The sequence below is a fragment of the Neocloeon triangulifer genome, unplaced genomic scaffold, assembly GCF_031216515.1.
Source record: "Neocloeon triangulifer isolate White Clay Creek 2 clone unplaced genomic scaffold, ASM3121651v1 ptg000008l, whole genome shotgun sequence".
In the NCBI taxonomy this organism is placed as follows: domain Eukaryota; kingdom Metazoa; phylum Arthropoda; class Insecta; order Ephemeroptera; family Baetidae; genus Neocloeon; species Neocloeon triangulifer.
The window spans coordinates 1,390,521-1,401,368 of NW_026775550.1; the positions used below are offsets into that span (position 1 = coordinate 1,390,521).

Sequence of the window (10,848 nt, forward strand, 5' to 3'; positions counted from 1 at the left end):
TCAGTTCTGGGTTTGCAAATATTTCTCTTAAAAGGAACTTTTTCAATATTTTTTAATTCTTTCTTTTTAAATGATCTGTTAGTTACTAAAATTCTTTTATTGCTTTTTTTAAAACGGTATCATTTTAATAGTCAAGTTTTTTTTCATACATTAAATATAATTTTTAATTTTGCAGCCAAATTATGGAGGTCCGGACGGCAACTTATCTGACAACGAAGACACCAAAGGTTGTGAGTCAATCGAAATACCAGCCCTGCTACAAAATGCCTCCGAGTGGTCACAGAACTCGCTCTACTTCTACGAAAGCTACTACCCCTTGGGCTTCAGACCTCAAGACGAAATCACCACAGAACTATAAAGTGGCAATTTTTATTATACTTTCGTCGAAATTCATTGTGCCTTTTTCTCTTTACGTCCAATGATAAAATTTACTCCATATTATTACACTGAACGAAAGTCAATTATTTTAATCTGACGATAGGTTGTTACTGCAGTGCATTGGTTGTTCTTATAAAAGTGAACTGCATTTAAAGTTATTACTGGTTGTAAAAAAAAAACAGGAGTGCCTTGGCAGGATAAATATATGTAAATATATTTCCAACAAACGATAAATAATTATTTCTAGTCACAATTTGTTTTTAAATTGTAAATGTGCAGAGATCAATCGAAAATATTTAAATAAAAATTATGGGCATTTTTAGTAGTACATAATATAGGAAAAGTGCTATGTAATTGCCCAATATAGTAATTTTTCAGGCTAATTTCAGCTAGATTTTTTTCTACCATTAATGAGATAAAGTATAAATGTAAGCCAAAATTAGCAAAGTAATTCAACCGTAAGTACCGTAACATAGCATTGTATTTTGCAATAAGACAAATAAAAGAAAACTGTAAAAATATGTTTCATCTCATTTTTCAATTCACATGATTTCACTGATAAAAATAAACTAATAAAAACATGAATTGAATTGTTCCAAGGCTGGACAAGTTGACATTAATGAGAGGTGACGAATTCATCGTCAAACATCCTCATAATCTAGCCGTCTAGGAACTAGGACAAAAAGTCGTCACACTCCGGCTTGTAAGACTCATTCACCTGAAAGAGTTGGACTCGTGGCCACGCCCCCTTGTGAGTCATCAATCATTGCGGCTGTTTTCGCTCACGGATTCCTCTTCTTCTTCATCGATTTTTGGCCCTTGGAAATTAAAGGGCGATCTCCGCTTAAGTCAACACTTTGTCCCGAAGGGTAAGGTCAATTAATCGTGGATAATTTGCAAATCGATCAAAAATGCGAAGTCCGCAGCCGCGATTATTAGTTCGTGCGGGTTAAAAATCTATACAATACATGGGGTGTTGCGGATTTTGTAAGGGGCTGAGCACCCTTTTGTTTTGCCCGACGCAGGCTCGCTGCTCTTGACACTGTCTGCCTTGTTTTCACTACGTCACGACGCTACAAAATTAGTATTCTGATGTCGATTGCATAAAAATCTATTTGCATTCCCATTATAAATTCGAGAGAGGCGCGAAATTGCTTTCGTTATTTTACCAGAGTGATATTAAAAAGCGCACTTTCTTTCATCATTTGGGATCTGTTTTTGTATTAAATTTCTTTAAAAAATTTCCAGTAATACTTAATTACCTGTTTCAGCTTTTTAAGATGTGACCGTGGAAAAGAGGAGTCGGATTAAAATGCAAGAATCTAGTCAAGAGGTGTCCGCCGAACCGGACGGAGGAGTCAGCTCGACGGTCATTCTGCACTCCTCCTCAACAACAGATGTAATATTTTACTAGAAAATGAAATAAATCTGAAATTTGCTTCTTCCAGAATGTGACCAAAAGTGTAACCAACGAGACCCAAGCCGGATCTTCGACCACAACCATTCCTAGCTTGGCAAAGTACTGGGTCGTAACTAATTTTTTCCAAGGCCCATCATCACCATACAGCCTTCCAATTAAAGTAAAATTTAATCTTTGTTTTTATTATTTCTAATTAAAAATTATAAATTTCAGAATGGAAAAGAAACAGAATTATGCACCGTGACTGAGCTGAACATGGCGAGTGGCCAGACCGAAGCTCCTCTAGAAACCATCAACCAGGCTGAGCTGGTGCAGTCCGCTGAGGGCAGTGGGAACCAAATCGAGTTGGCCTCCATCGATTTGAACAAGGAAAAAGTGGAAGCGGCGAACCAACTTCAGCCTCCAGACAGTCTAGTCAGCTGCGAAGTGCAGTGCGATCTCAATTTGTCCGAACAGCAGAATGTGGGACTGGGTCAAAATGGCCAAGAGCAGAACAAAGGCGCTCCGGCCGGCGATAAGGAAGATTCAAAAGAGGAAACTTTCAAAGAAGGCGCCAAACAAGTCGCAATGCTGGGGTATGTAAATTAAATTTCTCCTCGAAAGAATCAAAATTTAAATATTGATATTTCAGTTTTTCTGATCTCAAGGCGTCTGTTGAGCTTCGGAACATCGACGGCAGCATTTTCAAGCCGATCAATGATCCAGAACTGGCCAAAACCCTGGGCCTCGAGGTGGCCCAGAATTTGTACAAAGTTAATGTAGATGAAATCAACCAGCTGCTCGCGTACCACGAGGTGTTCGGGAAACTGCAGACTGACATCACAATTGCACCCTCGAGCTCCGCAGCCCCCGCCCTTGCCAACAACACCAATTCCATCCAAATCATGCCTCCTCCGTCGAAATCCTCAGAGCTGGACCAACTCGGCACGGCTCACTCTTGTGAACTCTGCGGCAAAATGTTTTCGTATCGGTATCAACTCATAGTGCATCGAAGATACCACACTGAAAAGAAGCCTTTCACCTGTCAAGTACGTCTACAAATAATGTCTATTAAAAATAAAATTAAAATTTATTTTAAAATACCTTTTAAATTCGGTAATATTTTGGTTGGACAATTTTTATGCCATAAAATTTAATATTATTTAAGATTACATAAGAATTTACCAACTTGAAATGTTTCCAGGTTTGTGGAAAAGCATTCAACAGCAACAATGAGCTAAGCAGACACGGAAAGTGTCATTTAGGTGGTAGCTTGTATACCTGCAGCGTCTGTTTTCACGTTTTCGCCAACGCGAGTGGCCTCGAGAGGCACCAGAAGCGCCACTCCGGGGACAAACCGTACCTTTGCGGCACCTGCGGAAAGTCTTTCGCCAGGAAGGAGCACCTTGAGAACCACAACCGGTGCCACACGGGCGAGACGCCGTACCGCTGCCAGTTCTGTGCCAAAACGTTCACACGCAAGGAGCACATGGTGAACCACGTACGCAAGCACACGGGTGACACGCCGCACCGGTGTGACATCTGCAAAAAGTCTTTCACGAGGAAGGAGCACTTCACAAACCACGTCATGTGGCACACCGGAGAGACGCCCCACGCGTGCCACGTGTGCGGCAAAAAGTACACCAGGAAGGAGCACCTCAACAACCACATGAGGAGCCACACCAACGACACCCCGTTTCGGTGTCAAATTTGTGGAAAGTCTTTCACGAGAAAGGAGCATTTCACGAATCACATTATGTGGCACACAGGCGAGACGCCTCATCGGTGAGACAAAACAATTATTCTAATGACATTTATTAATTTTTGTTTTTGATAAAGATTGGAAATTTGAGTGTTGAAAGTGCATGTTGATTTAATAATAATGATATATTAACCTTGATTAACCTCACGTACCAGAAGAGCAGAATTTGTTGTTGCATTTCTATTTTAAATTGAAAAAATTAGCTATCAAATTATATAAAAAATTATTTTTATTATTATCTTTTAAAAGTTGCAATTTTTTCAATTTTCAAAAATTTTATTTTAAAAATATAATAAATAAAAATTCAATTAACAAAATTATATAAAACTTAATTTTTAAATGAATATTTTTAATTTAATTTTTTTTTTTTGAAAATTTATTATTACAAATAAAAAAAGTTAAAATTAAAAAATGGAATGAAATAGATATATTCTAAATTGTTATCAATTTAGAAAGAAAAAATTTAAACAATTCATTTAACAAGTTTTAATTTCATTGCTATTGCGCCTTTTTTATATTGAATTTTACTAAATTTTTTAAGGTGTGACTTCTGCTCGAAGACCTTCACCAGAAAAGAGCACTTGCTGAACCACGTGAGGCAACACACAGGCGAGTCCCCGCACCGATGCAGCTTCTGCTCAAAATCGTTTACGAGAAAGGAGCATCTAGTCAACCACATCCGCCAGCACACGGGCGAAACCCCCTTTCGATGCCAGTTTTGTCCAAAAGCCTTCACCAGAAAGGACCACCTGGTGAACCATGTGAGGCAACACACTGGCGAGTCGCCCCACAAGTGCCAGTACTGCACAAAAACCTTTACAAGGAAGGAGCACCTGACCAACCACATACGACAGCACACCGGCGAGTCTCCTCACAGGTAACAAATCTTGACCTTAATTAGTCTCATTAGCTTAAATTTTTTTTTTATTAAAATCAGTATTTTTTAAATTACAATTTGTGTAGATAATTTCCATTAAAAACATACAAAATCTTAATGAATTTCATGATTTTTTTTATGAAAATTAAGTCGAATCAACTTCATATCACACTTCAATTCAGCTGAAAAAAATTGTTGTATAACTTGTGACTTGCATTAGAAAACATATTATCGCCTCAATTTTCTTTTGCTTCTGTACTTCAATAAATTTATTGAAAAAAAATTTTAATAAAAAATCCGACTATGCTTACAGGTGCCATTTTTGTTCGAAAACCTTCACTCGAAAGGAGCATCTAGTCAACCACGTTCGGATCCATACAGGCGAGTCCCCTCATCGGTGTGACTTCTGCAACAAGACTTTTACAAGAAAAGAGCACCTGACCAACCATTTGCGGCAGCACACGGGGGAAACGCCTCACTGCTGCAATGTCTGCTCGAAGCCATTCACGAGAAAAGAGCATCTTTTGAACCACATGCGGTGCCACACTGGTGAGATTTTCACCGACATTGAAAAGAAAAATTATCAATTAATTTTTGTTCAGGCGAGCGCCCGTTTTCCTGCACCGAGTGTGGAAAGTCCTTTCCTCTGAAGGGCAACCTTCTGTTTCACCAACGGTCCCACCAGAAAGAGCGGCCGTTCAGTTGTGATGTCTGCGGCAAGGATTTCATGTGCAAAGGACATTTGGTGAGTCACAAGAGGAGTCACGACTCGGAAAAGAATTTCGTTTGCGGGACCTGCGGCAAATCCTTTGTCGAGAAGACCAACATGCTTCGGCACATGAAGAAGCACGGCCAAAGCGCCTCCGAGTCCTCGGACCAAAATCCACCCCCGCCACAGCAGCCCGAAGAGCCGACGCCACTGGCCAACCAGCTGGTTTTGGCGCCGAGTGTGCCCGTTGTTGCGGCATCTTATTGAAAGTAAAATCTCATTTGCGTTGGCTGAGCATTCTTGTGTACCTGTGGTTCCAGGATCAAAATTTCTCTATTCTCCTCTCTGGCTGCCAACAAATTATTCCAAGTTTCTGCTTTTTTATTATGAAACACTGATCTCTATAATTTCGAATTATATATTAAATTTTTAAATTCTGTGCTCAGATTGAGAGCGGATCATTTCAAGGGAATACTTCAATTCATTGAAAAAAATTAAGCATGCAGTTCCTTTTTGATAGCTTTGAAAAAGATAATTTTTTGTGGGTGGTTTAGGAGCATTTCCAAAAATTCATTCTCACAGAAGCTTGTGTTTTTAAATAACAATAAAAAAAATTGCATCAATTCATCTCGAATTTTACAAATTTTTGTCAGTTTCTAGTTAAAATTACAAATAAAAAAACAAATTGCTACTCAAAAATATGCAGCATCTGAGTAGCTGTATGAACACAATTCATACTTATGGTTTATGACGATACGTCTTTTACGCATAGAAGCACAATTTTGAAATAGATCTAAAGATTTAGCAATTTTACAGCCAAAAACCTTACAAGTAGACAGTACAATCTATCCTTTTTAAGTAGCACTTACTGAATTCCCTTGAAGGTAACAATAAACATTTTCTCAAATGAGTGATTGAAGATTTTGTGAAATATTTTCTAACTTAAACGTGATTTTGGTATGCGTGATTCATGTAAAAAAATCTATTCGAAAATATTTATGTTCATAGAAAAGTGTTTTATATCTGTTGACTGTTATTTTTAGGATGAATTGAAAATGATGAGACTAATCGTTTTGGTATGGCTCTTTTTAAAATAAAAATGATGGTTTTATTTGTTAATTGTGAGCATCTGTTTATAGTTGTTAATGGAAATGGTCACAATTTCTTAGTACTGTTTTTGTGTACAAAGTAAGACCCAATAAAGTTGTTGCTGATCTCAATTGTTCTATCTAAAAATCCTTGTTTTATTATTATTATTTGAAAATTTCACACAATATTGATGAAGGCAAAGTTTTATTTTTAATAAGATAGAATTGTAGAGCGCCTGTGATTTAGGCAAACTGCTGGTCCTTCTAGTATCGCGGAATAGTCTATTTCAGAAGTTGTGATGGAAGAAAAGCACGTTTTCCGTAATCAATTTCAAACATGATCGTCAAAGGTTAAATTTTTTAATTACGTTTCCTAGAAATATTAAATATAAAACACTTAAAATTTTAAATTTGCGTGTGAAATGTAAATTTAAAAAGAATTTTGGTGTTGATCACTTTCCTTTTACACATAATAATGCAAAGAGTAGGACGAGTCAACTTCATTGTAACGTCATTAGCGTCCACTCGCGAAAATTATCAAGTTGCTCCGGAAGTGAGCACGAACATAGGTGGCATTCCAAGACAAAAAAGTGAACAGCAAATTATGATTGGCCTGATTTTCGTGCCTATTCGGGTACTTCCATTATGTGATAGAAGGCAGTGAAATGCACACGAGGAGCACCACCAAAAGGAAGAAGGAGAACGGCAGACTTGGTGACCTCAAAACCTTCATTCATTCAAAAACCCATACTTCGGACCGATACAGTTTCTTCAGGCCGAGCGCAATCAATCGGCCGGATACATACTCGCCGCACTTAAAGCAGACAAGTGCATCCGATAATTGCACGCAATAAAAATGTACTTGTACACGCGCCAAAGGAGAATTCCAGATCTGCGAGAAATTTAATTAGTGAAACAAAAATCAGCACGCATGATTGGCTCGATTTCGTGACCACGCGCAGGAGAAATGAAGATTTATGTCACCGCTCGTGATAGTGAAAAATGTACCGTTATCTCGGTTGGGCAACTTTTTCTGTTTGTGTATTTCTTCCACCACAAGCATTTTTCGGTGAGATGCCGGTTCTGCTGGGTTTCTTTCTAATTACCACTTGTTTGGGAAGACGAGTCCTTTGCAGAGAAGATGCTCAGCGCTAATTGGCGCTTGCAATTATATTTGCGGGTCGTTAAATCTGCTAAATGAAGCAAGCAAGAGATGCTCTTTGAGTTGATCAGTTAACTCGCGGTTAGAATTCAGCTGTTCTTCTATAATATATAAATGATTTATCTTAATTCCTTTTAAAGTTGATATTCTTTTTGCATTCTTCGTTTGTCCAAGAAAATTCATTAAGTTTATAGTAATTTTGAATGGACAAGTAAAAGAATAAAACAATTGAATTGATTTATTTTAATTATTAAAATTCATTTTACTTCTGGATTATTTTATAAATTTCCTGCCGTTATTTAATGCATTTCACAGTCACATGGCCTATCAAGAAAATGTCTCTTAAATAATTTATGTCAAACCAATTGGATAGGTTTAAATATTTTTTTGATTTATGTAACATAAATTATTCTTAATTTCAGCATAATAATTATAAAGCATTGATTTCTGTTCTAAGAATAAAATGAATTAAACAAAACAAAAATTAAATTAAACATAAATTGGAATAAATGTTTAAAAATTATTGTTTTATAATTTTTTAATTAAAAATTTTAAAAATAAAAATCAATTTTTTTTTTTACTTTTGCAAGCTATTTTTATTAGTATTCAATTAGAATACAAGTCAGGTACACCCTTACACCTCTTCCGCTTCAGCATTCCCAAAGTGAAACAGTCAAATATGCAGATCGAGTGACGCACATTGCAGAAGGCAGACAAAAAGGCAAACAAACTTAACATGCTACATGAATAGACTGTCAGACTCATCCGCCGGCGCGCACTTATGAATGTAATTTATGCCCACTCAGCCTTAATTCCCTTATTTCTTCTTGATTGCTCATTGTGGACGAAATTATCCGTCGAGTAGGCGCGGAATGGGAGCGTGTTCTAGAGAGACGTACTTTCCTCTTTTTATATCTCTTCCTTTCTGATGAACCCGGCTGGTGGTTCATGTATAATCTCCGTTATTAAACTAATGCGACAAATACGCCGCGAGAGAGCGGCCAGGAATCATCATTTACATGTAATGCGTGTATACAACCCGCCGCACCACGGCGGCTGAGCAACCAGGAAGGCGCGGCCTTGACCTTCATCCACGCCGCTGGACCGCGAAGACCTCACATCGCAAGCATTATTTGAAATTAAAATGAAATTACTTTCGAGGAAGAGAGAAAAATAAATCAAATTAGCAAAACCTGAGCTTTTTAGGATACGGTAATTTAAAAAACAACAAAGATTTATTTCAGGTTTACATTCAAATTGTAAATAAAAAGAGAAACTTTTGCTCACCATGAGTAAAAAAATTTAAGAAAATTTTGCTCTCCAATTTGTTTTTTATTAAATTTATTAGTCTGAATTTTTTGAATGCAACTTTTATGATTCTAAGTAGAAGAAATCAATGAAATCAAAGGACGGAAATGGTGCGAACAGAATTTTGCCAATGCCGTGTGCCAGGAGAAACTCGAGCGATAACTGTGAACGCGTTCAATTTCTGGGCAGTGCATGTGTGTTTGAAGCGCTTCCATCTATCGGGGTCAGTCTCATTCCATGGCCCAATAAACACCGAGAGAGACCATCCTGAAGACACTGTTTATCTAATCCGACTAATTATAATACCATCACCGTAGAAACAGCCGCCAGCCGAGAATGCTCAGAGCAGGCTCAGCGTCCTGAGTATGGACTTATATAATTATAACAGTAGAAATTGTAGAAACGTTACTTTCATGCAGAATCATGCAAATCATTTGTAAAATAATTAACTTCTGAAATTTTGGAAGGTAAAAATAAATATAAATTAATAGAATTGAAAACATTTGAGGTCTTTTTTAATTTGAAAAATTTCCTTTGGAATTTGTACCAAAAGATTATTAATAGTAGTAAAATTACAAGATTTTGTTATTTATTTTTAAAAATTAATTAAAATTATCTTTATTCTTAATTTGAAAATAACCAATACTATTGATGTGGGAAAAGGAAATCAGGATTAACACAGTTGGCAGGAGCGGCAGTTTTTGTCTTTTGTTTTGTTCGTTCGCAACTTAATAGTGGAGATTAGAAATCAAGTTTTCCACGGACGCGGCGGATGATGAAGAACAAAGAAAGGCGGCCCTGCTCGAAAGGAAAGCAGCGAGTTGGAGAGAAAACAATTAATTCACGCAGTATAAGTGGTCAAAGCACATCTCCTCAGTGCGATGATTGGATTTTAATGGCAACAAATGCTATTCTTGTTTGACGTCCTCCATATTATAGCTCGAGACCTGAGATGATGCGTTAAGTAGGTCTGCTGTGCTGTTGGTGAAGAGATCGACTTTTTTGAGGAGCAGCTGGCGATGAGAAGAATCCTCGTAAAACCAGTTAAAAAACGATCGGCCGCCAAAAGTGGGTTATGAAATACATATCGCATCAATAATTAGTGTCGTGCGCGCCTCGAGAACGAAGCGTGCTGCCTTTTGCCCAGCAGGATCATCTCGGGTGAAACTGGTGCTTAAAATATTTTCACTTTGGTGATGATGAAGATAAGATAAATCCAAAATAGACAAAATTCCAACAAGGGAAGCGTTTCCGTAACGCACATGATCACATTAGAAACAATTCAAATAAATTATGACATTTTATCGAGAAAAATTTATGCTAAACATTAAAAAGTTTCAAGCGCAAAAAGATTAACGAAAAATATTGAAAAAAAAAAATAATAATAATGAGGCTGATCAAAATGCCTAATTTGGTCCAGGCAATGTTAACCCTCCATGCAATATAAAATTTGCAAATTTAATTTGATATTATTTTCAGAAAATTATCTTACAAAATTCTTTTAGCCAGTTATATTTTAATTAATAAATTTATTTACTTTTATGTCTATTTGCCTCTCATTAAATTAGAAATAATATTTTTATTCAAAAAAGTACCTGATCTGGCAATGAGTTTCAAACTCTTTACAACTTAAATAAAGTGCTATGAGAGAAATTATAAAGATAGGGAACTTTGAATGTAAGGGCACTAATTATCTAAAAACAATCTTGAGTTTCTGGGTTCATGTTTGTCTAATTCATTTGATAAATCATTATAAAAATATTTTAAAAACATGTCTTAAAAATAAAATGCAATTAAACTTTTAAAATAAGAAAAACAAATGGTAAAAAAAATTAATAAAAATAATTAATATTTATACAAACCGCTAAATGAAAATTTTAACTTTGCCCTTATAAATTTAATATCAACTGTTTTTATTTTATTTTATTAATAAAGCGGCCAAATTTTTGGCGTACTTGTTTTTGTAACCACGCTGGTGCAAATTACTTCCATTTTCACCGCACCACGTTACGAATGAATGGACGCGCTGCATTAATGAAGCTGCCGCGCGTTCACCGGTGGTGAAATGTGTGTCAGAAGTTCAAGAGTGTGCGGCCGCTGTTTGAGAGGGATCGCCTCTTCTCCCGTGGATCACCTTGACTTTGGAGCCGCCGAAGAGTCAAGGG

General features: G+C 36.7%; 2 protein-coding genes across 2 annotated transcripts in view; both read left to right on the forward strand.

Annotated features, from left to right (window-relative positions):
• The window catches only part of LOC132194957 (uncharacterized), a 21,198-nt gene extending 20,303 nt beyond the window's left edge, over positions 1–895 (forward strand). Inside the window, exon 6 of the mRNA XM_059616586.1 lies at positions 176–895. Within this exon, the coding sequence (XP_059472569.1) occupies positions 176–358 (183 nt within the window). The 3' untranslated portion in view covers positions 359–895. The remainder of the gene's footprint in view (positions 1–175) is intronic.
• A 225-nt stretch (positions 896–1,120) lies between these two features.
• LOC132194954 (zinc finger protein 271-like) lies at positions 1,121–6,108 on the forward strand. Its single transcript, XM_059616577.1, has 9 exons — positions 1,121–1,247; positions 1,650–1,777; positions 1,827–1,958; positions 2,012–2,373; positions 2,430–2,826; positions 2,982–3,562; positions 4,081–4,416; positions 4,730–4,965; positions 5,019–6,108. Exons 2-9 carry the CDS (start codon positions 1,691–1,693, stop codon positions 5,390–5,392), a joined length of 2,505 nt encoding a protein of 834 aa, XP_059472560.1. The 5' UTR covers positions 1,121–1,247; positions 1,650–1,690; the 3' UTR covers positions 5,393–6,108.
• Positions 6,109–10,848: the final 4,740 nt, after the last annotated feature.

Bases quoted from the DNA above. Each gene is read 5' to 3' on its own strand.
- LOC132194954 (XM_059616577.1), top strand. From the start codon at position 1,691: ATGCAAGAATCTAGTCAAGAGGTGTCCGCCGAACCGGACGGAGGAGTC. The intron at 2,374-2,429 runs GTATGTAAATTA...TTGATATTTCAG, and splicing joins AAACAAGTCGCAATGCTGGG to TTTTTCTGATCTCAAGGCGT. The intron at 4,417-4,729 runs GTAACAAATCTT...CTATGCTTACAG, and splicing joins ACCGGCGAGTCTCCTCACAG to GTGCCATTTTTGTTCGAAAA.